Source organism: Sylvia atricapilla, chromosome 1 (genome assembly GCF_009819655.1).
Source record: "Sylvia atricapilla isolate bSylAtr1 chromosome 1, bSylAtr1.pri, whole genome shotgun sequence".
NCBI lineage: Eukaryota > Metazoa > Chordata > Aves > Passeriformes > Sylviidae > Sylvia > Sylvia atricapilla.
Genome location: NC_089140.1, coordinates 132,713,505 through 132,739,809, shown reverse-complemented (window position 1 = coordinate 132,739,809; position 26,305 = coordinate 132,713,505). Strand labels below are relative to the sequence as shown.

Sequence of the window (26,305 nt, the reverse complement as noted above, 5' to 3'; positions counted from 1 at the left end):
TGGTAGATCAGGGTTCATCCACAGTCCACCATGAAACAGTTCCGTGACTTTTAACTGAGGCTCTTTTCCACTTGCAGCTGAGCAACACTCCATTATAAGGGTGTTAAAAAAAGGAACAAAAAGGCTTTGAGGTGTGCTGAAGATGTCCCAGAGCTTCAGTGAAACTCTGTGTGAGTTGTATGGGTCAGCTAAAGCCTTCCATTCATGTATTTACTTACAGGATTCTTGAAGGCCTGAAATCGCTGGGAGACTGAGGCTGCCAGTTATGCAGTGTAATTAGTTTCCTCTGGTGAGCATTATGAGCAGCTTATCAATGCCCAGGGGATCAGGGCGAGCTGTCAGGCTGTTATTAACTCGGTGAAGGAGGCCTCTGGCTGACCATTAAACCCTGGGTTCTTTTTCCACCTGTTCAAAGCCGTAGTGACACAGAATAGGTCCCGGGTTAGTGGAAGCAGTGACAGAAGCACAGATCCCAGATACCGTGTGAAGACACGTATGGTAACCACCTGCCCGGGATCCCGGGGGAATGCCGGCAGTGTCCCTGCCCTGGCTTGTGTCAGGAACTAACCAAAGACTTGATCGCTCCTGCAGCACCCTCGGTGCCAGCCAGGGCGGGCGGCCGGCCGGGGACACCCCCCAGCCCCGCCGGGGACACACCCCAGCCCCGCCGGGGACACCCGCCTCGCTCCCCCGGCTCAGCGCGCCCCGGCTGCCGCGGCGGGGGAAGGCGGCGGGTCCCGCCCCGGTCCCGCCCTCCCGCTCTATAAAAACGCTGCCGGCGACAGCGCCTTCTTCTTGCCCCGTGTTTCCGCTCGCTCGCTCGCAGCTCACCGGCCACGCTCCCGCCTCCGCCCGCCGCTGCCGCAGCCCCCGGCCCGCTCCGGCTCTTGTCTCTCTCCGCCTGTGCCCTCTGGTCCCAGCGCTGCGCTGCGCTTTCCCCGCCGGCCGCCTCCGCAGCCTATGGCCCTGGAAGGCGCCGCTGCCGCCGCCTGTATTTCTGCTGTAGGTTCCCACATCCCTCTTTAAAAATTCCGCCTAAAAAGAGAAGACGATTTACCAAATCTTTCGGGCCGTTATCTCACGTGAGTACCGGAGCGGGGGTCCTGGGGCTCTGGCCGCCCGTGGGGGAGGTGGCGAGAGGGACGCGATGGCGACGCCCACCCCCAGCTCCGAACCGGGCCGGAGCGTCCGTAGTCACCGGCGGCGGGCGGAAGCCATAGGGGCTTCCCCCCGCTCGGAGCCGTTCAGGGAGGGACGGGGAGCGGTGGTCGTGGTGCCGGGAAAGGGCGGAGGGGAACCCGGCGGGCAGTACCGTGGCGGTGACTGCCGGGGAGATTTGAGGATGGGGCCCGTTCCTCTCGCTGCCCTTTCTCTGCCCGGCGGCGTGGAGCGAGACCGGCTGCCACCGGCGGCGGCAGATGGAGAGCGGCGGCATGAGCCGGGGCCGGAGCTCCCCTGTCCCCCGGCGCGCCGGGCGGTGCGGGGCCGCAGTGCGGGGGTCGAGCGGGCGGGCGGCGAGAGCCCCGCACCCGGGCGGGTGGCGGCGGCGGCGGGCGGAGGGTCAACGGCCGCCGCGCTAACATGGCGGACAGGGCTGCGTGCGAGCGGTGACGGGGCGGGAGCAGAGGCCGGGCACCGGGGTGAACGCTGCGGCGGTGCCGCCGGTCCCCTTCTCCCGCAGTCCCCGAGACGCGGAAGGGCGGCGGGGCCGCCGGCTCCGCGGGCAGCGGGGGCTCGGCGGCCGCCCTAACATGGCGGATTCCTACGGAGGGGGGCTGTACGGTGTCTTCCCCCTCACGGCCGGGGCAGTGCCCGCGGCTGGAGACCCGCGCCCACCGGGCGCTGCTGGCCCTCGCAGGGCGGCCCTGCCTGCGAGCGGGGGCGGAGGGGCGTCATCGCCTGGATCCCGCAGGGAGAGGGGCTGCCCGGTGCCCTTTGGCAGCTGCCTGGGCTGGGAGCGCAGGCTGTGGCGCGGGTGCTGCGGGGTCCCTTTCCACGTGTGACCCGCAGGCTGTGAGCTCCCCGAGCCCCCGGGGCAGCCGTGTGTGACAGGCTTCGGCGCTGGGCAGCCTGACGGGGGCAGAGGCTGGAGAAGTGCTGGTGGCATGGCCGCGGCGTCTTCTCGCCTGCTTCTCAGGGGCCATGTTGTGCTTCTGTGAGCGTGATTATCCATCCGGGCTCCCGCTGCCATGCTCCACTTTTCCCCTCACCTGAGCTGCGCCTGTACGAAGCCTCCTCACCTGTCCTTCTCGGCGTGGTGAACAAGGGCCACGCCGACGAGCAGGGTGGCAGCGCTGGCTGTCAGAGCAACGCAGGAGTTGTAAGGGCATTGCACAAGTGACGCCTTCCGGGACTGCCTTCACGCAGAAGGGCCGTGGGGTCACCCGGAATGTGGAAGGGGAGCTCTTCCCTCCCGTTAGCAGAACCCTCCCTTTGCCCGGGACTAGTCCCTGGTCATCTCACGGCGCACCCTTTACCCCTCCCCTTAGTCAGACCCTTACTGTAGCAGTAGCGGGTTTGGTGCCGCCGGAGGCACCTTTTAGAGGTCTCTTGGTTGAGCTCAAGTTTCTTGGCTTGGCTGCCTCTGCCAGTGTACTGTGGTCCATTTGGCCATTGGTGTACTAGTGGCTTTAAGAAAGTATGGAGAAGAGAGTCTGGTTCCTGCTCAGCTGCCAGCTGAATTCGCGTGTCTAAAATGCATGCGCTTGAATGTTGGGATGTCGGGAGCGTGTGCTGGCTGCAGTGCCGTTCCCTTGTTTGGTAGGAGGTCAGCAGAGTTACTGTGGTGGGAGAGCAGTAGAGGTGTCTGTTCCTGGTGGTATGGGAGCTGGAAGCACGGTGAACGAGCGGGCCCATGCATGGGATGGTGCAAGTGCAGGATCGTGGTACGGCTGAAGAGGATGCTGCTATGGCTGGGTACTAGACAGCACTGCAGGTCTTTTCTAGTAATCGGTCTGAGCCCGTGAAGATGCCTGTGTGTGCTGGGGGTTATCTGGTTGTGGTGAAGAGGAAAGAAAGTGAGCTTAAAGCTTTTGAGCCTTTCTGAAGTGCATCTTCTGCAGTACAAAATCCTACACAGCTCCCTTGTGCCTGTAGGCAGGAGAAGCACTGCATTTCAGACCTCTGCAGCAGTCTCCGGTGACTAACTAGGATACAATTGTGTAGTCCCAATCGGTTATAGCCTTCCTGAAAGAAAACGTGGTGTGAAGTCCAATGAAACAGCGTAGATTTGCCTACCATGTAGTCAGATACATGATTGGGTCTCTAGAGTGCGAGCGGGTTGGGGGGTAGTCCTGCCCCACTTCTTCTGCCCTCTCTGGCTGCGGGATTTTTGTCTCTGAAGACACTGCACTTGCCCACTATTCTTCCTTGGATAAACGTGGGAGGCAGTGGTGCTGGGGGGGGAGGTGGGGGTTGTGAATAATGGTGATGGTAGGAGGGGTTTGTTCCAGTCTGGACTGGTCCAGTCTAGTTCTTTCCTTCCTGTCACCGTGTGAACAATGCTGCTGTGGCTGATGGCTGTGACAAGGCAGCCCCTTGCCCGTGTGCCGCTGGCTGTGGTGAGCTCCCTCCGCTGCCTCCTGCAGGCCGAGACCCCCGGCAGGCGGGCAGCCGGCCTGCTCTCCCCATCCCTCCCGCTGGGCACGGAGCTCCCGGGGAAGGCTGTTAAACCCCAGAAAGAGGAGCGTCTTTGGGAGGGGGAGGGTGTCGTTTTGTGGTGAACAGCTGTGGGAATGTTTCTCCTGTGGGCACAGTTTTACTGGAGGCAGGATTACTGCCTTTCAGCACTGCAGCCTGCCCCTGGACCCGCAGCTTGTGCCTCTCACCGCTCCCTGGAAGGCTGGTGCAGGTGTGTGATTGCAGCAGTGCTGCTGGAAATTATTCCATCTCTCCAAATTAAAGGGGAGACAGAGTGCTCTGGAAGAGAATTAAGACTGTCCCTTCCTGAAAGCAAGGCTTAATCATGTAGTGCGCTAATTTGGGTATAATGGTAAATTTCAGCTCTAAATACTGTTGATGTAGCACAGGAGCAAGAGTGTGGTTCATGGGAGGACTCCTCGGGGATCTGTGCTTCCTTCAGGAACTAAACCCCCACGGGGATCCCCTTGCCACAGTGTCTTCTCCCTGATTTGGAGGAGGCTTACTGTAACTCAAAAACACCTAGGTTTTTCTGTGAACCAGAGTAACTTTGGTGCCTCCGAGTCTGTCACTCAGTGTAAATGTGCAAGGTCATTGTAATTCTAGATTTTTAGGGTTTGGTTAATGGATATTTTAGCTCAGGCCACTAAAGAGTCTCTTCTCAGAAACAGATGCAGTGGATTTTTTATTCTTTTTTTAAGGAAATGCATTGATGCCTGGTTTTGTAGGCCTGTTGGCATCATACATGGGGAGGTGAGGGGGATCAGTGAACTAGAAAAAGCCCTTACTGGGCTTGCTGCAGGGATGCGGGTGACAAATCTATGTGCTGTGGACAGCTGTGGGGTGATATGGGTCCTCAGGTGAGTCATGACTGTTGTTGCTTGAGCTGTAGTCAAACTTCAGGAACCTGCTAGTGGAGTATACCAACAGATGATGGACAAACCCATGCATATAGATGTCACCTGAATATTAAAAGGCAGAGCTACCTTGCTGACTGTTCTCACAACTCAAAGCTCGCTGCTTAGCACAGAATACTTTTATACCTACTTTAAAACCCTTAAACAAGGCATGCTTCATTGTGGTTGATAACATATGCAATTTTTGGAAAACTGGGTTTGCCTATGTGGGTTATGGGCATCTAATACACTTCTACTTAAATTGGTAGCCCAGTTCTGCCATTCTACAGCAAAATCCCTCTTTCTCCTGGTTAAGGTAGACTAAAATGACTGTGATTAGAACGGCTCAAATTGCACCGTTTTCCTCTGAATGTTTCGAAGTGGCAAAGCTGTACAAAAGAGAGCAGTCAGACGATTTTGTATATGTTTGTGTAGATCCTTTGGATAAATAATTCTCATTTAAAAGAAGTTCTTAAAGACAGTTAGAACTCAGCACAGCTCAATGTTGACTGTTGCTACAAAAAATTGTTGGGTTTCATTCCTGCTCCACAGGAACTTTCAGTGTAAACTTACCTCCTTGGGACATGTGAGAATATTTATTGGCATGATACTGCAGGTGGTAGTTGGCTGAAGCATTGCATTTTAAGTTTTGCATTGAAAGTCATGTGCTTTCCCTAGAAGCACTTGTGTTTAATGATTTATTTGGCTAGGAAGGTAAACGTAGTTCCAATAACTGGAAAATTTGTATGAATTCTTGAGTATAATCAGAACAGCAGTAGGAAATAGTGTAACTACTAGTTAAAATTAAAAGTTGGCAACACCTTCCTTTTGTAGAACTGTTGTGTTCAGAACTAAATGTTACTGACTTCTTGCTTTAGTGAAAGAAAAGGATAAGGTTAAATGTAATACATACACATTAATTCTGACTGGCAATATTCTGTAATATCTCAAATTTGGAGCACTGAGGTTTGATTTTAATGTTGTATGCTAGTAAATGCTAAATTCATGTGGTAAAGCTGCAGGGATTGCTCTGTGGGAGTTGCTGTGGAACAGTTGCCCTCAAGTTGCACTACCTCTATAAGTTATGCAGTACTTCATAGAGTGTATTCTTTCGGTTTTCCAATAGCAAGAATAAGTGCTAAAGTACATTTCAGGAGTTTAACTAACATGGCTGTGAAGATGATCTTTTGTGTTGGGTGATTCCCAGAAGCCAGGCTTTTGTAGTATTACTTAAATAATGAAAATACCAACGGTTTATTTTTACAGTAGATTGGTACATTCTATTTTTCATGCCATGTATCACAGTGAATTTGTAGAAACTTTGTTGTATTTTGGATTTACACGTGACCAGTTTGGTAGTGTATTTAATTCCATGAAAATTACTGTTGCTTTTAGGAGGAATAACTTCTCAACAGGACTAATAAATGCTTCCTTGACTGCTTTTATGTTCATTGTACTGCTTTGTGTGACTGCTTTACCTTGAGTAAGCTAGCCTTGCATTTTAAAATGCTGCTTTGGTGATGTGTATAATAGCCTTTAAGGGCCAGCTGAAATGTTTCCTCATTCCTGAAGGCAAGCATAAGTTTCTTTGTTTTTACTGTCTTGCTCATTTCTGGATTTGTCTGTGTGGTGTTCAGTTTCACTATATAAAGCACTATTTTTCACCCACATAGCTTTTTCACCCACATGCTGTATTCATTCACAGCACAGGGAGAAAGAACGTGGCAAGGGAATTCTAAAATAGAAAGGAAGTGGGGAGGGGAAGAATGCAGTGGTTACAGGGTTAAAAACACTTCTGTGAGAGTAGTCCAATATTAAGGCATACTACCCTACAGGAGGATCATGTAGAGCTCTTTGCCATTAGTTTTGAAAATCTTCCCATTCAGACTGTGAAAGATAAGTACAAACAAGCAGTTTCATGTGTTTCAGCAGTTCTTTGTACATCTGACTTGTTCTGGCTCAGAGTTTGTATAAATTCTTGAAAACTGTGTTTGATGTGATTATAAACTTTCATGGTGGGGTGTTGCAAGCCTCCTTAAAAGCACTACTGAAAAGGCATTTGTTACATGTTTTATGATAAAGCTTTTATTCTGTTCTGGCTATGAAATTTATTTTTGTGTGCGTTTTTCTCCCTACAGGGCAAAATCTCTGATCAAGTTTACAACTATCCAGAGGGCTTAGGAGAAGTGCTTTATAGAGAGCAGTTCGACTTCAACGCTGAGCCACCTTGGGAACCTAGCTGATGATAGTAGGGTTCCATCTCCTAACTTGTCCATGTAAGTCTCTCTTCATCTGTATGCAGGAGGATAAGCACTTGCAAAAATACAGCTTGTATTGGCTTTATGGTAGACTATCAAAATTACACAGGACTTTCATTCAGGATAGTGGGGGGGGGGGTGACTAAAAATTTTACTCACCTAACACCTTTCTCAATACAGTTATCTGATGAAGTCCTGCTGTAAACTTGGTAAATAAAGCTACTTTTCTGAATTAGGCTGGTTGGCTGCAGAAATCCTGAAATAAAATGCTGTAACTTCAGTCTCTCAGTGATAATTCTAAAGTAATGAATTGGACTGCATGACTGTTAACATCAGCTCACGACTTGCTGAGTACTGTATAGTTTCTTAAAGTAGTTAATACTGAAATAGTTAAAATTCGCTACTGTAAACAGTAACTAAGGCTGGTCATGAAGGGTGTGCCTTCCCAAATGCCTGTCTCCATTATTTGCTAATTACTATCCACTTCCACAAATAGTTGTAGCGGGGTTACAGTAGAATGTGGAATTTAATGTTGGATGGAAAATATGTACCAGTTATAAATGCCTTTATATTTTGAAGTGGCAAATAGTTATTAAAGGAAAACAAGACCGTGATAATGGAAAACGAATGCACTTAGCCGATCTTAAGGAGCACAGAAAACTCTGAAATGTGTATGGTTATCATGTTCTGTTAACTTAAAATAGCTTTGTGTGGCTTTTAACAGTAGTCCTAAGTCAGATATTACAAATACATTTAAGCTGACTTTATACAGTATTTGTACAGTATTACTTTTTTCCTGTCTAGCTGAAGGTGTTTTTGTTTGGCTTAGTACCTATAAATTATGGAGCGCTTTTTAATGTAGAACTTGCAAATGGTAAAGTACATCTTACTGAGCCAGGTACTTCTTAAAGACCGCAAAGATTCCAAATGCTGGTTTTGTTTGTATGCCTCCTAATAAGGTACTCAATGTAGATAAACTTGGTCTTTGAAAATACCGCAGTTGCTGAGGCACAGGATGAGCTTGGTTTATCGTGACTTCTGGCTTTATCTCCAGAGGTTATGTTCTTTTTGTTTCGTTTCAAACTTACTGAATTAACTGCATATATCTGGTTCTTTGTAATTCAAATGAATTCAGTTAACACTGAGAATTTTCTGAATTTCACTGTTACGTTTTAGATGTGGTTTTTATTAGCAGAATAGCTGACAAAATTGCTTCTCCAGTTTAAGTTTTGGTTTGCTCTTGTATGTGGCTAAAACTTTCATGACATTTTGCACTTGAACAGGAATAAAGTAAGTAGTAAAAAGGCAGGAAATGCAGAAGAACTGTTAGAAAGAAGTGAATAAAGTATATAGTCTTAAGGTACTATTTGTGTATCTTAATTTCTAAAACTGTTCTGAAGAGAATTTTGTCTGTGACCGAAGGTCTTACTCTTGAGGTGAAGGCTGGTTCTGGCACCTTCCTCGAGATACTACTTCTCTAACTGGTAGACTCCTGTGCTGTGGCAAATAGTGAAGGGTATAGATCACCCTAGAATGGAATGCCACTGGATTTGCTTTATTTGCAGCTGAATGTTCAGATAATGTGTGTTTATTTTGTGGTTGGATCCATTACGTGTTCAGCAATAATGTCCTGTACACAATAGAAGTAATTCAGTATTCAATGCAGTGGTGATGTAGGTAGCAGTGTTGTTTGCCAGGAAATCTGTACCTGTTTTGGTGTGTTGAGGCACAGGTCATTGCCTCAAACACAGCTAAGACGTCACTTAGAGAGCTAATTGATACTTTGAGTCTTGTTCAACTTGCAAAGTGATTTAATGGGAAAAAGGTCAAGTGAGCTTTTAAATATAGCTGTAATGTTAGGTGTTAATGTTCCGGTGGAACTAAAATAAAAATCTTCTGTCTGAAGATGTACTTGCATTTCCATTAAACTCGCTTCCTTTTCACAGTTTTCTCCATCTTACTTTTTCCTTGTGTTACAATGGGCAGGGGAAGACTTGGGGTTTAGTTCTGTCTGCTTTTCAGGCTCTCACTCGTTGAGCAGTCTGGCGACTGTGGCCTGAAGTCTTGCTCCTTTAAAATCTCTTCTATTTATTGCCACATCTAGTTGATCAGAAATGATGGGAGTTAGCAATGGTAGTCTGCTGAATTAGCAAGCCCTGTCTAAGCCAAATGGACGTGGTCGTTGTCTAGACTGGCTAATTGGAAAGCTCTCTTGACTTTGTGTAAATGAAACTGGTGGCAGTTGGGGGGAGCAGGAGGGCTGGGAGTTGAGAGTTTTAGGGAGCAGTGGGGAGAGCCAAATAGTAACCCTGACTGGGCAAGTTAGAAGATAGGATAGGGAAGTGATAGTTTGCACTGTTGTAAAAGAAGAGCTGGTCTGGTACCATGAGGTATATGTACACTTAGAAGAGTCATCATTCTGAGCTTATTGGGTCTGAATAATGTGTTCAAACTTCAAGAACTCAGAGGGAGGTTCTTGTTCCTACAGGAGATGTTGGATGGGGCATTGTTTTTTCAGTACCTACCCCCTTTGCTTGCTTCAGCAGAGTAGTTCTTCATACATTGCTCACTTAACTGTGTGGAATGCTGCTGAGAGAATAGAGTAGGATGCAACTGACCAAAGCTGAACAGGTACCCTACTTACAGCCCTTAGTGGTTTGTACTGAGAGGTTACTTGACTAATACAAAAAAAGACACTGTTTCAGCATTTCTATCAGCTAGTTAGTGGCTGTATTCAGGTAACTGAATTACAGTGATGCAAGGTGGTGAAATGGTGTCTTGGAATATTTTTTTTTAGAAGTACTCCCTTTATAAATAGGTATTTCCTGCACTGAAAACAGAGGACTCGTGTTTCTACTTTCCTAGTATACCTGTTCTGTACTGAATTGCCAGTATCAGTAAAAAAATGTTGGGTTTTTTTGATTTGTTACGCCTGAAGAACTAGCATTGCAAGGGATGAGAAAATGTGGGTTTAGCCCTTTATGATTTTTGCATCAGCATAATTATTATGTCATAAATATTTCTGTTTAATAAGATGTGGTTGAAAGACATCATTTGGAGCCTCTTTGGTTTGCAGACACTTTTTTTACAGAGGAAGTTTTTAATGAAAGAACCAAACCTATAGGCATTTGAGGGTTTTGAAGTTCTTTTCTTAGGCCAAACAATACATAATTTGAATAATGTAAAGAAAAAAATGAAAATTGTATGTTTTATGGGTGCTTACATGTGACAAGCAAGTGTTTAGACTCTGTTCAGAGAATTTTCATTTTCTTTTATTCCAGATGTCTGCAGTAATTGCAGTGTTTAAATATGTACACTTATATCTAAGAGTTCTTCATCTGGGAAGTCATTGTGTTAAAGAGCCTGAGGATGTAATGCTTACTTCAAAGAAAGCAATTACATGCCTGTGTAGAAGTCTCATACCACTTGACAGCTTTTGTTTGACTTAAAATATATGTCCTGGAGCACTGTGCAGACTAACATTTCAGGTGCGAAAATGGGTGGTGTTACCACACCAAGTCTGTCAAATAATGGCTTGCAGCAAGCCAGCATTTCCAGCAAGGAGTGAACTCTGTACTCTAATGATTTCTGACTCATCTTACAGACATAAAAAAAAGTCCTAAACCATCCTTTAGATTTCCTTCTGCAAATTTTATCACTGGTTCTCCTCCCCCCTCAGGAGGGAACCAGTCAGGACAGAACAAAGTGACAGCAGAGTCCCAAATCCTGCTGTGTAAGGTATTAACCCCTTAAAGAAATGTTTCTCTAGCCACTATCTTGTAGTTGTGCTCTAGCAGTTTTTCTAGGAATTTGCTTTTTCTTTGTAGACTACTCTGCCTATCAAGACTAAGGAGATATTATTTATTTAAAAAAGGGGAAAATGGACAGTAGTTAAACAAATGTTAGTGGTTTTTTTACTACTAGATTAATCATGTTCAATAGAAAAGCTTCCATGTGTTGGGTGTGCTTAGAAAAAGCAATCCCTGTCTAGCAGCCTGAGAGAGGCATATCAGGTTGTTTATGATTTGTTGCAATTTTTGTCACTGAGTCTGTACGGGCATATATTCCTTTTGGTCCCTGCCTCTTGACCATAAGATGCTTTTTGATTAATGACCAGGAGACAAGTCTTGCTTAGGAAGTAATCTTCATCAAAACTAACTTACTAGAAAATTGCTCTTTTTGTTGTGTTCTTTGGGGAGTTTGTGTAAAGAGTCCTCTCCCCATGCTTTACTTAACTGAGTCTCTCCAAAATTAAAGGGGCAGCTTTTGGAGGAAAATATTCTTTTACACCATCTGTCTGAAAGCTATAGACACTACAGTCATTAAGTATGAAAAAAATCCTTTATTTTAAGAGTACTAAACAACTACCTTAAGTCTACTCCACTATAACTCAGATGAACACCCACATTCAAAGAGAAGTGTGCAGTTGGTTAAATTGAGCTGTTTCATTTGAAATACAAGGTACAAGCCTTAGCTCTGTGTCTGGTGAGTCGAAAAATCTGTTCAGGGCTGTGACTGGTTCCAGTGGGTGTGCTGAGACCTTCCAGTAAGGTAGATCTGGGGTGGAAGAGACTCTGACTGTCTGCATGCTTTAGAGTGTAGGAAGTGGCTTGTAGCATGAAAAAAAAATCTCAACCAAAATTTTAAAATCTAGCTAAGTAGTACCCTTGTATATACAGTAATTTCTTAAAAGACTTTTCAGTAAAATGCTGGTGCCAGCATTTCTTTCCCGGGCAGGGGGGAAGATAACTCAACCTTTTTGATCCTCTGCTTCTGAACACCATGGATGTTTTATGAAGATTACTGTGATGTTCATGTTTGTTGGACTGATTCTAAGGCAAACTTAGTTCACAAGCTTCTTTTGTTCAGTGGTGGTATTTTTTTAAGGAGTTTAGCTGTTATTCTCATACTGAGATATGGCTGACTAAAGACTTCTGGTTATTACAGTCTACCACCTAGTCATTGTTTTTATAACTAATTAAATCCTTACATCACTGTGATAATCATCTTGCTCTTCTATGATTGTTTTGGATCTTCAGGATTCCCTTAAATAATCATAGGACTCACTATCTATGTATGAGACAAGTATTTCTTACCTGGTGTGCTTGTCTTTATCATTCAGCTTCTGAACAGAGCTGAATATTCCAGCTGCCACTGAGTTAGTTCACCTGGCAGTAAATTCCTCTTGTAACAAACATAGGGGGCATGTTTGAGTTGTGCAGAAAGCATATAAAAAACCCTGCTGGCTCCTTTCCCATTATTTGGCATAATGACAAGCAGAAGCAACTGCTGCTTAGTTGTGGTAATATTAAACTACAGCAAAGTAGCTTTGTTCATATTTTTGACAGCATTAACCAAACCTGTGTTGCAAATGGTGTGTGTGTATGTATATATATATAATTTTTATTTATTTTTTTTTTTTTTTTTTTTTTTTTTTTTTTTTTTTTTTTTTTTCTGTATGGAGGAGGTGGATGGAACATGAGACGGAGTTAATACCATGGGCCTGTTTTGATTTGAAGCCAAAATGGTCTTAACTTTTATAGTCCTAATGAAGTGTATTTTTGGCTTTCAGCTGTAATGTTTGTGGTTTCTATAAACACTTTTAATTAGAAAAATAATTCTGCTATTGTAAATCTAAGTGCAGGTGGCTTTAGAAAACAACCATGACTTATTTTACAAGTACTATGCAACTTCTGCTGAGAGATTAAAAAAAAGTCTTAGGTCTTCATTTAGAGAAGGAATCAAGTTAGCTAGCTAGTTTTGATCAATCTTGTGTTAGTCGTGAAGGTGACAGTTGAAATAAAAATGTGGTCAGTGGGCTGATGTAAGCTGATAGGCTGCTTTTAAACAAGACCCACAACTCTAATGGAATGTAAACTGCAGATTGTTCTATTCATCAAGTAAAGCAAATGAAGATACATAGTCAGCTGTTGGTAATTTTCTGCTGTCTGCTGATTTTTACTTGTGATTAAATAGTCAATCTGCATTCCAAGACTGTATTTTTACTGTTTTCAGTGTTTGGACTGTGTTGATTCAGATTGTCTTTTGGAAAACACTGTGTATAAACTACTAACTACTAAGCTAATTCGCAGTGAAGATCTGAGGATAAGCAAGATGCAAATAAAGTTAGACTGTAACTGTTACTTTAATAGCAATTCTACTTACTAAGATTATCACTCTTAAAATTACATCTAGCCTAGTGGCTTTCTATTAACCTCTATTGCAATTAATGTTTTTAAGTGTTGTAGGTAATGCTATGAGCAGAACAACAAAATAAATGTCTAATAGATACAATGCATAAGTGCAATGGTTATAAATTAGCAACAAAAAAACTAGAATGTTCACACAAATGTCAGTGCTAACATTTAATCAATATGCTACAAGTTTTCTGTAACAAATTCAGAAATGTTCTATTATGGGCAGCCTTCCAGTTCCACACTTGAATGCTAGCATTGCTTAAGATGCTGTACTTGATAAGAACTGAGCTGAGGCATTTGCACAATTATGCTGCACTTGCAGTATTTTCATAGTTTGCATAAACTCAGTGCAGATCAGTGTGCATACAGTCTGGAATTCTCAAGAAGAGCCTTGCATCAGTTGTTTCTGGAAGTTAGTATCTGATTTAAAGTACCCCCCCTCTGTTTTATTCTTGGCTTCGGTAGAATTTTTCTCTCCATATCTCTGGCAAATGTAGGGTGAGTAGAGTAAAAACATCTTTGGCTTTTGTAGAGGGTGTGTTACTGTTTGTAGGACATCAGATGTAGAAAGCTGATTTTTAAGTAGCAGCCTAGTATGCTTTGTGCCTCTTTTTCCACTGACACATGTTCTCTTTGTACAGTTTGTTGCATAATTTAAGGACCCGGATATAAGGCTTGGAAGCCCATCCCTTGTGTTTCTTGGTTTATGACTGTCGGCTTTGTGGAATACGGCTGAGATGAAAGGATTTCTTGAGGATGCAAATTACTCCATTGGTCTGTTGGATGAAGGAGCAACTCTTGCAGATGTTATTGACAACTGTATTTATGAACATACTCATGTAAGTTTGCTTTGCAGATCTTTTGATTTAGTTCCCTAAGTCTTCAAACTAGGTCAAAGTATTTTAGAACTGATGAGTTAACAGCAACAGAGGAACAGTCAGCTAAGCCTCATTCACCCTGTAAAGTAATTTCCTCTTCTAATTCTGCATCTTTGCTGTTTTCTTGCTTTGGGCAGAATTCTCTTACGGAAATTTGGGCATCAGCTCTTACCTTCCCGAGTCCCATCTCATACCTTCCTGAGTCCCATCTCATTGTTTGAAGAGATTTTTATTAGTAATTTGGTTTAGATCAAGCACCTGAAATTGTGCAAGTAGATATATTCAGTCAGAGCCTTTTTGTTGTTGCTCTTTCCCTGAAAATATGACAGAGTTCTGACAGATGTGTATGCTGAGCCAGTTTAAAGCCATGTTTAAATTTTCTGTGGGCCATCATGGTTTATACATCTTCCTGTTAACCTTCCTGTTCCTGTTAACCTGGAAACTGCAAGCACATTGTGAGGTGCTGTCTTTCAAGACAAACTGGTGTAAAAGCTACTGAAGTTTAGCAGCCAACTGGAAAGAAACTTGAAAAATTCTATGTATACAACACTCATCTTTTGAATAAGGCTGCACTCATTTCTTAGGAGGAGGCAGGAAGATGTAGCTTTTGTTCTGTAGACAAAGTTGCAGAAAGAGCAAGCTTTAAAAAAAGTTTTATTACGCAAATCCTGTATTCTTCATGTGCCATACTTGAGTTGCTCACTTTTCCCTTGGTTTATCAGAACTACTATTCATGTGCAAGTGGTCAGCTGTAGTACAGCAAATAGCTAAATTCCATGGCCTTCTGAACTCAGGTGTAGGATTCCCAGATCCTGATTCCTAATATTCTTTTTCTGTCTAGCAAATAAATAGGTAAACTACTGGCAACATGTCATGTCTCCAACCACTGGCTGGCTCACAGAGGATAGCTGCCTCCTGCTGCTTTCATTTACTCCTTTAGCTCAAGGGGTAGAGGCCTGTGCCATGGATCTAAAGCTCCAGATCCCATTCCTGCTGGTGACCCGTACAGGGGGTCAGTATGCTTCCACCCGATGGAATTTCTATTTGTGTTTTTTAAGCAGAAATAAAGACTTTGTATAAAATAAGCCACAACATATAGAGTTTCATATCTGCAGAAGTCAAGTGCTAGAATTAACATTTGATGTACAGTTTCTATTCGGATCCATAATCTGTTTTGTGGTGACCTTTAATTGATTTACAGTAGTAGTTTTGCTGAGTGCACATTACAAACAAATCTGGAATGATCTGTTTGCATTTCGATCCACTACACCCACATCATGACCTGATATTGGGAAAGACTATGTTACAGCAGATGTGCAGAGGGAACTTAACAGTTCCAGAGAAGTCTGTGCATTTTCTTAGATTATGTACTTGATTCTGTCACCTTTAACATGAAGTCTAGTTCTTAAAATTCCTTTTGAACTTCATTCTTCACAAGCTGTGGAGAACAGTCTCAAACCTGACTTCCTGAACTAAAATACCATCAGACAAATTTTCACTAAAACAAGTTCTTAGCTGGATGTTAAAATAATGTTAGTGCATCAGATTTTATTCCTTGCGTAATGAGATATAAATCACATTGAGACTGTGGAAGCTTTCATCCCAGTGGATTTTCTTCCTATAAATAGCTGCAGACTTCTGAAAATAAAAATTTGAAAGAAATGCATAATTTAATCCGTATTTTTGGATAAAATCAGCATTTGGCATTTAAGTAGAACCTTTTATTCAGGAATCTCAGAATATTGTCAATAGCATTCATAATATCTCTGAAGTGGTAGGTATTCCCTTTGATTTTTTTGAACTAGATCAAATTGCTAGGTGAACAGAAAAACATTGTTCAAGGTCAAATCTAAAAGTTAAGAGCAGGGTAAAAAAAAGGTGTATCATTCATTAAGACTTTGGGTTGTTTGATTTGACAGCAAACTTACAATTTCAGACACTTTATTTTCCTATTCTTCCTTTTGCAGACTGGAAAAAAGGCATTTTATGTTGGTGATCTTGGAAAGCTTGTAAGGAATAACATACAATGGCAAAATGTGATGGCACCCATAAAGCCATTTTATCCTGTAAAATGCAATTCTACTCCAGGTGTACTCGAAATTCTGGGGACCCTTGGTGTTGGTTTTGCATGTTCCAGTAAAGTAAGTTTTTCTTGCCTGTGTGCCTTATTTTCTGTCTGCTCGTTTAAATTAATATCTTTTGTGTTAAGTGTCATGATTATAAATAAAATTTGATCTGTGAACTCATTTGTAACTGGCTGTTGGAAATCTGTACTTCTTCCCTAGAAGTAGTAGGTAGTTTTCTCTTTAGTGTTGTAGTAGAGCACATCTAATAAAAGTTCAAGAAAGATGGTGCAGTGCACTTTGTCAAACTCTGATATGCTGCTGTTTTTCAGTCTGAAATGGCATTGGTACAAGACATGGGCATTTCTCCTGAAAACATCATATACACAAATCCTTGCAAGCAAGCCTCTCAGATCAAGTATGCAGCGAAAGCTGGGATAAACATCATGACTTGTGACAATGATATTGAGCTGAAGAAAATTGCACGTAACCATCCAAATGCCAAGTAAGTGTCCAAGTTCTGCTTTTGCTTTTAATGTGGGGGAAACTTAATTTGCCTGTGTTCTCAGTGGTTTGAGTTCCAAGTGAAGTACATGGCTTCTTTAGTACAAATCACTTGTATCTGTTATTCTGTCTCCTTTGAAAGAAGCTTTTTTGCATCTTTTCCTACTGAGTCTTGGCTTCCTAATACAGTGGCCCTTGATTTGGGAGAAATTGATTATTTTAGGGCAATCTTCATGTAAAGGTTTCAGTGATTTAAGTTCAGAAGTCTGGCATTTCATCATCCACAAATACATCTTCCTCCTGCTCTGTTTTGGCTTCAGTGTTATCTTTCAGGGAGTTCTGTAAGTCAGGACTGAGCTACCAGCGACTAACTGTGTGCATTGGATCCCATCTGGGGTCTGGGCACACTCTGCAGGTCAATTAAATACACTTAGAGGTATTTCCACATGATTAAAACAGTGGGAAATTTGACTCCAGTTCTATTTTCAGTCACTATTAGCTCAGCTGCTTTCTGTAGAAAAGTGATCAAAGTTGATGATATGGCTGTTAAATGTGGCAGTTTTATTGCTGACATTGTATAATGGTCTCTTGAACTGATAGGCACTCATGTCATTTAACATCACATCCCTCACATATTAATAATTTAGCTTTGGGCCATGCCTTTAAGAAATACAGAGTCAGAGCCTAAGTGAATCTTACAGTGCTTTGCAGTGATTAATGATATAGCTTTCCATAAATGTCATTGGAGAAACTGAATTCCTGACATCCTTTACAAATTCCTTGGTTCTGAGCAGTCATTATAAGGGGTTTGTGCCTTCCCCCAAAACTATTGCTCCTTTTTGGTTTGGGTATTTTTTGGAGGTGGTGATGCTGATATTTGAGAGAGATTTTTGGTTTGTTCACGACTACAAGATTTAATACTACTGTTGCTCGTGATTACACTTCATCCTCATGGAAGTCTGTGCTTTGCATACTGGAGAGAAATATCTGTGTGAAAATGTGATGTATAATAAATAAACTTTTCTGAAACTGCTGGCCCTGGTATACTTAGTGAATTTGAAAGCCTTGGCAATACTAAAGCTGCCTGTAAAATCATTAGTGTTTTACTAGTTATTCGCTAGTGGCTTTAGAATTGTCGGGGTTTTTTTTATTTGTTTCTGTGATTCTAACAACCTCTTTAAGATGATCTTGTCTGTGATAACATCCACAGCAAGATGCAGATCAGGATACAGATTTTTCTTGGAGCAGAGAAATTGTAAATCAGGGAGGCAGGATGAAGGCGGTAGTATCACGCGATAGAGAAAAACAGTATAAACTCTTCTTTTCAAGGATCCCATTGTCTAATATTTGCAGAAGTTCCTGTTTACCAAGGGCAAGAAACTCAGTTTCTACAACCACAATTTGATGTCTGAATTTTTTAGATCTATTACCTCTCTCTCACTTGATAGAATTGTTTTCCTCATCACATTAGAATTATCTTGTTCAGGTCATTTCAGTGTCTCAATTCTAACTGATGTCAGATTTTTTTTTTCTTCTGTCTGTCTTGGCATGATTTCAAAAAGTTAAAGCCACTAAATAGTGGTTTTCCCTATGTGTAGTTGCTAGAGCTGGATTGTTTGTGTATATGAAGCCAGTGTGTTTTGGCTGAGGAAATCATATTTAGGAAGATGTGATTCCTCTCATTTTCTTAAAATTTGTGTAACTTAGCACTAAACTCAGTAATGGGGGGAAGTGTCTCTTTTTATAACCGATGTTTCTGCCGTTGGAAGACTTACCAACTCAAATTATTGCAGGTTTTTTGTTTTGTTTTGTTGTTTTTTGTTTGTTTTGGTTTTTTTTTTAAGATGAGAAATGTCAGGAAGGAGTGCTTAGGTATTGCTTTTCTTTATTATATCTTTAATATTTTTCCAGGTTAAGTTTTAACTGCTGAGCTTCTTGGTGTCCTTAGAACTTGGTAGATGCAAGGGTGTTGTAAATATCAATGCTTCCTTAACAATAAAAAGTAAAATCAAACTCTAAATACACACATAACCCTCTAGCTCTGCTGTGGCTGGCTGAAACCCAGGAGGAATAACCCTGGTAGATTACTAGAAGTCAGATTTAGTGTGTTTTGCTTAAAAATATCTTAATTCACTTAAAACGCTGCTATAGGAATTTGTCAATAAATTTAATGTTGGGTGCCTTTAAGGAGGGGTTTTGACTAATCTTAATATGAGGTTACAAATCACAGTATGGATTTGAATTTTTCTATTACATTTTAAAGAGTTTGACTTGTATCAATTTTTTTGCTACAGCTAGCACATTTTTCCAGATGTCTTACAAAATATTGTCTGACTACAGATTTTTTTTTAACAGAATTTTCTGGGCTAGTGGAGAAGCAGGAAATGAGATGCTGGTCAGTTTCTCAAGACAAAATGGTATAAATTAACAAGGATTGCAGGACAGCCTGTGAGAGAACTTAAGACTTCTTGCTTTTCACAAAATGCATTTTAAACACATCCTAAAACGTTTGGAAAGTACTTGTGGAAGTCATGGTAGTTGTTAGGCCAGCTGTAGTGGCTAGGCTGAGTTCTGTTTGTTGCCTGTCTGGTAAAGAGCTATTTCACTCTGGGTGCAGAGTTTCTTCCACTCATTTACACTCCCCATCCTCGTAAACTGCAATGTGCTCTGTCCAGTCTGCCTGTATGTCATGATACCAGCTCTTGTTTAGTCTATTGCATGACTAATTAATTGATCTTGTGGGGGTGTGACTTTCTGAGTGAACAGCAGTTTGAATTTGGAAGGTTTGGGGATATGTCTCTAGAGGTTTGGATGTGACCATGCCTTTTCCCCACAAGTTACTTTAACATAGAAAAGGGTCAGCATTGGCACTGCAGTTTGCCAGAACTACCCAAAATGAGGCTTTGACTAGAGAGAGGGAGATGTCCCACTGCATAAGAGATGATACTTGCTGCCTTTCTGCTCTCCAGTGTCCTGGAAGGAAGGGCAGGGAATGGCCTGACCACCTACCCCCTACATCCTGAGTCTATGTGCTCAGCCAGAAGGGGAGGTTATGTGACATGGCCAGGGTGTGCTTTCAGTCTGGTGTTCTCCAGATGCTGAGTTTAATTAAGTCTGATACATGTCTGACTAAAGGGGAACCTCTGGGCTGTGGAGAAGGACAGAGATGGGAAAAATCGTATTAGTCTTACTGATTTTATGAGGAACTACACTTTATTAGAAGGTAACGTTATTTTTTATTACAGCACTCAACAGACTCTTGCTGCTACAAGAGTCTTAATTGCTGCATTTCGAAATCCCTTATCCTTGTTGGCTCCATGTTTTAGCCCCTAATTGCTAGTTTTTTCTCTGTACAGGATTGTTATTATTAGGTTGCCTTGATTCATCCATCGATGGAGCTGGAGTACTGACAACATAATCAACACACTTCTGACAGTCTTCAGGCTTCACATGTGCTGATGATGTAAACCAACTGCCCCAATCATCTTCCCCTTCTCTTAGGCTCTTACTGCACATTGCCACAGAAGACATTACTGCTGGTGAGGAGATGAACATGAAGTTTGGCACCACCCTGAAGAACTGTAGGCACCTCATGGAATGTGCTAAGGAGCTGGGAGTCCAAATAGTTGGTGTCAAGTGAGTAACTTCTTGTCTTCTGCTGGCTGATCAGATATTTGTATGATGTGCTTCAAATGTCAAATAGAAAAGAATTCTTCCCCAGTGACACTATTTTACAGGGTTAAAAAAAATTGACAAAAACCCAGACAAAAAAAAATCACCTCAATTTAGAATCATGAGCTTTTGCTTGCAGGCACAAACTAGCGTGAAACAAAGTAACTATTACAGATGTCAAAACAATATGAAATGAAGTATATAATAGTTTTCATGCCTACAGAAGGAATTAAGTTTAGAAGCCTCTCCTATTCTCTAGTTGTACTCTTAAACTTCTGTGTTAATTTTTTTTCCAGCAATGAACATCATAACAGAAGTGCTAGTACAGCATGGAATAGGTTGGATACTTTGAACAAGATGAATATGGGGTCAGATTTTTCTAAGAGTTAAGGTTGTATATCACTCTTTGATCATATCAAGACAAAATACTCAGATAAGTTTTTGATTTGCAGGTGACAAGAATGAATCCTAGAGTTCCAAGTTCATACAAATGATCTGTGGTATTTTAATTGGAAGCTTGATGGATATTTTACTATATGGGAGAAAAATGCACGCACAAGTCTGCTCTGTCTGCCTTCAGCTACAAATCTATCACATGCTCATGACTGTTTTAGGAAAGCAACCAAACAAATGGGTCATCAAGAAAAAGAAATATTATTTCAGATTTTGATGATTTAAATGACAAATGTTTTGATGTATATCTGTTTGAAATGGATGTTGAAGCATAAACTACAAATGTCTTAAAAATTAGGTACTACTGTAAAAACATTCCTCTTTGTATAGTGTTGTGACCAACTTTTATAAAAATCACGTGGCTCGTGTGCATTATTTTTATTTAAATAACTTTAAAATCCACATGTGGATTCATGCAAGTTTGAAAAGCAACCTTTGCCTTAAAATGGCATTCCTTAAAGAAGTAGACTTGGAGTAGAGAACCCTGTGGCTCGGGTGTGTGTATGGTTTGTCTAGAACCAGCAGACCATACTCGTCTTGAGGAACCCCATGGGAATACTGTCACTTGTTTTAGCACCTCAGTGACTAACTGCATATGGCAGTACTTGAATCTTTTGAAGGAGCAAGAGGGGATTCAGGAGCTTGTGGTATGCATCAGTATTTCTCTGCAGCTTTGGCACCTACTGAAAAACAACTTATAGCCACTTTGATAGTGAAGACTGAAAAATTCAGTAAATTTGTTGTTTTTTCAAAGATGAGAATATTGTGGGACATTCTTAAGATTAAGAGGAAGACAATTCTCAAGTACAAATCCAATGATATGGAAGGCAGTGGTGGTCTGAGCTAATTCTTTGCACAGTTGCCGTATTATCATTTAAGCTTGTTTTGAGATGCTTGTAATTAATTGCTTCTCTTGCTGTTTAATATGGTGAAACAATTTGCTTGGTATGAAAGCTGTAGGGTTCAGTGTATTTACTGTGGTTTTATTTCTTTCAGATTTCATGTTTCAGGCTCTTGCAAGGATCTGCAAACGTACATTCATGCTATATCTGATGCTCGGTGTGTGTTTGACATGGCTGTAAGTAGATCTATACACACATGCAGTTGCTACAGTAGAGCATCCATTCTATTCCAAACTAACAAACCAACTATATTATTTCCAAAATAAATCATTGGAGAGGGAACTTTTAGTGAGGGACTAAATACTCCATTCTGATGTGTGGTAGAGGTAAAGCCAACTTTGTCCTAATTATGGTAATGAATGCTATCCCACTGACAAGCAGTAGCCTTGTGTGCTATTTAAATTAGTTTCCCACTTTGGAGCAAGAATTTTTGATAGTCAAGTCTCAGTCCTGTAAGTACACAACTGATGCTTTTAGGTTACATTGAAATTGAACAATTACATGCTGGCATCTATTGTGGTATGAGAAGTTTGTAAACTAAACAGAGGAGACTGCAAGTGTTTTTACTCTTATCACTGCAGTGTCTGAGCTGTGGCTGGTAACACATGGGGGCAATAAAACTGAGGATCTTGCTGATCTTTGTGCAAATTCTTTGTGGTGATCTTGTCACAAAATTTGTGAAATTCTAAGACTCTTTTGTCAGAATGCACCATCTGTTCAGCATATACTGTCTGAATATAACAAAAGCCACAAGATGAGAGTTGATATTGCTGTGGGACTTGCAGAGAATTCTGTAACCAGCCTCTATTGCCATCCCAGTGCTTTGCTAGTAGATTTAATGGAGCTGTACTATACTATGCCCTTACTCCCTCATTAGATGTACTCAGCTAAATAGTTTCAAAAGCCTAAATACAGAGAAAACAACCAGTGTAAGGAGCAACAAAATATTTTTGCATTTACAGTTGGTCATGTACTTACTTTGCACCTATTCATTTTAGGAAGAATTTGGCTTTAAGATGAATATGCTGGATATTGGTGGGGGCTTCACAGGTTCAGAACTTCAGCTGGAAGAGGTATGCCCTGTGTGAGAAGTTGAAACTCTTACTTTTGAAGTAATTGAAATGTTTAACCTTCAAGCTGCAGCTGGAATTGATAGCTGAAACATAGTTTAAGTTCCATGTTAGACTGTAACTTGAGATCCCACTAGTTGCGTTTGTATTCATGATCATGGATAGTGTAATCAGTTCTTGGAGGTGAACTTTACTTCTGTTTAATCCTGTTCATCCTGGGTGAATGCTGATTTGTGTTAGAGACTAAATTATTATCTGAAGCAATCCTAGCTTCAGATAGAGCCCAGTAGTAATTCAAGGGTTTTTTGAGTGTTGTTGTTCAGCTGGTGACTCTTGCATGGTTAGGGCTAAACCCTGTTGCTACTGGATGAAAACTTCTGGTATTTTGCTTTAGAATTGAAAGATAACAGTTTTGATTTGGTTGGCCTCTTATTTGGACTAAATGCCATCTTTAGTATGAAGTGGCATGTGACCAGGATACCCAGTTTACACTGTTATGTTGTCTTAAACACAGACTCCAGGAATTCAGGACAGTGAAAGTGATATAGTGAGGAGTTACTAACGGCAGTCAGGGCTTTTGTCTCAATTCTAATGGTTCTGTTACTTGTCTAAAATATCTGTTAGTCTTCGAATAGCTGTCTTAAAAAATGAACATTAGAATTAAATAATTGTTTCTAATATGTTCAGAACATACCACAAAAAGGCCCTTTGCTGTTCTTGTGGGTTCATATGTAATTGTATGTTATCTGTTGTGCTGGGCATTGAAATTGGTGGTGTAGTCTTGTGTGTACCATAGCTTGAATTTCAGCTGTGAAGAGAGACTGTGTAGTACTCAGACTCATGGTTCTCAATCTTCAGTGTTTAGCAGAATGACCAGTTTTCTTGTATATTTTTTTATAAATTGTGGACCTCCGGTAGTGGCATTTCTCAGAACGGAGGATCAGAGTAAGCATTTGGTGTGCTGACTAGACTGGAAGTGTGTGTCTAATGCATCCATGAGCTGAGTTCTTTGGTCTTACCTCTGGTTTCAATTTCCTAGGTTAATCATGTCATCAGGCCATTGCTGGATGTCTACTTTCCTAAGGAATCTGGTGTTAATGTGATTGCAGAGCCTGGATGCTATTATGTTTCATCTGCATTTACACTGGCAGTGAATGTCATTGCAAAGAAGACTGTTGAGTATGATAAACTTCTTCCTTCTGCAGGTGAGGGTTGGATTTGTTTTCTGTGTTACAAATCAGTGCAGGTAATTGCCCACTATTAGTTGGGATAGACTAGTTTGTTTATATATTTAGTGCGTCCCCTAATTCTTGCACTGTAATATGCCTTTTGGGTTCTGATCATATGTTACCTGTCTATCTCACTGTTACTTTTATGTGGCACTTCTTGTATTCTTACTAGGTTAAACCTATATTGGGCGCATCACAGATGGTGTGTTAGAAGGTTCTTTATTAGAACATAAAAAAATCACATCACAGAGGAAGTTACTTCTCTGCTTCTCTAGATTTTTATTCTTAGCAGTGGTTATTACTTAAAGTATTAATTTTATTAAGCCTTACACGTAATGTTGTAACTGAATTTATAATCTGGTCTCATACAGATTACTCTGCTTGTAATTCTCCCATTCCGGTATATATGGAACCCCCTTGTCAGGAGAAAGCAGCTGACTTAAGTTAGATTGCAAAAGGACTACTTATGGCAAAACATGCATGCAAGACAACTTCTTTTTTTACTTCCAGTGGAGCAAACCAGGAATGATGATGAACCAGTATTTACATATTACATAAATGATGGTGTTTATGGTTCTTTTGCAAGTAAATTGTCTGAGAAACTGAATACTATCCCAGAGGTTCACAAGGTGAGTCCTATAGTCCTCAAGCTAGTCCTTGCTGTCCTTATCTATTGAATATATATTTAACACTTCATACATATATAATTGCATATTATTTGTTAAATAATCTTCTGTCTATTTGAAAATTTTCTGTTTCAATAAACTGAAGTCTGAATTGCCTCAATCATTTCCATATAGAAATACAAGGAAGATGAGCCTCTGTTTGCAAGCAGCCTTTGGGGTCCATCCTGTGATGAGCTTGATCAAATTGTGGAAAACTGTCTTCTTCCCGAGTTGAGCGTTGGAGATTGGCTGATCTTTGACAATATGGGTTCTGGTACCTTGGGTGAACAGTCTACCTTTAACGACTATCAGAGGCCACTGATTTACTACATGATGTCTTTCAGTGACTGGTAAGAAAACTCTCTTGATAGTGGCAAGATTGCTTTTGCTTCCTTCAGGAGTGTACACTTACAAATTATATTCAGTGGCAAATATAGGAAAATGCTGAGTGCAAGAGTGTGCCTTTTTAGTTTGTGGATTTTTTTTTTTTTAATCTCTGTCTGACTGTGGAGACTAAACTGAGATTTGTGATAAAATGCCTATTTTGCTTTAGGGGTGACAAGGAAAAGCAGAATACCTGACTGATCTCACCTGTGAGTTCAGTGGCAGTTGTAAAGTCTTTCACTGCCTTAACAAAAGCTGTTTAATATCAACCTTTGAGCTTTCCTCACACAAGTAACTGCAGCTTGTGTGCAGTGTTGGCACCATTGTAGGCAGGAAGGGCAGTGATGCTCTTGGGGTGATGGAGAGTGTGGTAACCCATTCCTGTACTGAGGCAGGCAGGGCCTTGTGCTCCCACCCCTGGGGAGTGGCAGGTTTCTGTGTGTGCCAGGCACTGGCACAGCTGGGTTCCCTTCTGCTGAGCCAGGGGCCAAGCCATGCAGAGGCAGTGGGCTTCACATGCTGTGTGGAGGCTGGTTTCTGAACCTGAGAACGTGCTGTTACATCTCTTGACCTTTTCTGCTGCAGGGATGAGATGCAAGATGCTGGAATTGCTTCAGACACATTGATGAAGAACTTCTTCTTTGTGCCTTCGTGCATTCAGCTGAGCCCGGAAGAACGCTTTTCCACTGCAGCTTAAACAGGCATTAACGCTTCATTTAGACCTGCAGTTGCAAGTCTGTAGTTTGTCTGGTCAACATTCCAATGTGGAAGAAATGGAACAATCTTGAAATCAATTCATTTTCTTCAAAACTTGAAAAGTTAGTAATAGTAATGGGGACCAGGCAAAACAAGCTACAGCTACAATTCATTGGGGGGTGGGAGGGTTAGATAATGGTGTCCAAATTTAAAATCAAGTTCATTCAACCCCTGAGCGTTAAATATGCAACAAAATGGATGACTTAGTGGAGATGGAAACCCATCACTTGGGTTCTTCAACAGTTTACATACAAGTACACAGTTTTTATACTAAGGATTCCTGTTAGAAAAGTCTTGTAAAGTTATTGTCTTTCGCCCAGATATATCAAATGTCAGTGGGAGAACAGTGTGACTTCATTAGATGTTTTAGTGTATTTAGAATGTGTAAATTTGTGCTTTGAACTGTAGTTTAATAAATGTAAAATTGCATCATAGTATTTGTTGTATTTGACCCGTGATGTATCCCTTGTAAGACTGCAATAAACTTGGTGTAGATTTTACTGTTTTTCAGGCTAACTTTGGGAGGAGCTAGGCAGGTAGCTAGAAAATAGATGTATATGTGATTGATTTGAGAAGCTTTCTTTTCTCAAGCCCATTGGTTTAGCTTTGTGTTAAACAGTAAAAATTTTAAGATTGATCAGTCTGTATGAAGTGAAGTCATGTAAGTTTCTGGAAGGCTAAAAGGCAATTTGTGGTGTGTTTTTAGAGCATGACCTTAGATTCAGTTCTTCACGCCAAC

The 26,305-nt window shown here is 41.6% G+C and overlaps 1 protein-coding gene across 2 annotated transcripts; it reads left to right on the top strand.

Moving 5' to 3' along the window:
* Positions 1 to 778: 778 nt before the first annotated feature.
* Positions 779 to 26,066, top strand: AZIN1 (antizyme inhibitor 1). Of its 2 annotated transcripts, XM_066334413.1 has the most exons (12): positions 779 to 1,082; positions 6,674 to 6,811; positions 13,632 to 13,829; positions 15,836 to 16,009; positions 16,264 to 16,436; positions 19,937 to 20,071; positions 21,557 to 21,638; positions 22,461 to 22,535; positions 23,572 to 23,737; positions 24,272 to 24,390; positions 24,562 to 24,776; positions 25,396 to 26,066. In XM_066334413.1, exons 3-12 carry the CDS (start codon positions 13,728 to 13,730, stop codon positions 25,505 to 25,507), a joined length of 1,353 nt encoding a protein of 450 aa, XP_066190510.1. In that variant the 5' UTR covers positions 779 to 1,082; positions 6,674 to 6,811; positions 13,632 to 13,727; the 3' UTR covers positions 25,508 to 26,066. The 2 variants fall into 2 exon arrangements, with proteins under 2 accessions (XP_066190510.1, XP_066190520.1); XM_066334423.1 differs by lacking the exons at positions 779 to 1,082; positions 6,674 to 6,811 and adding an exon at positions 14,710 to 14,880.
* Positions 26,067 to 26,305: the final 239 nt, after the last annotated feature.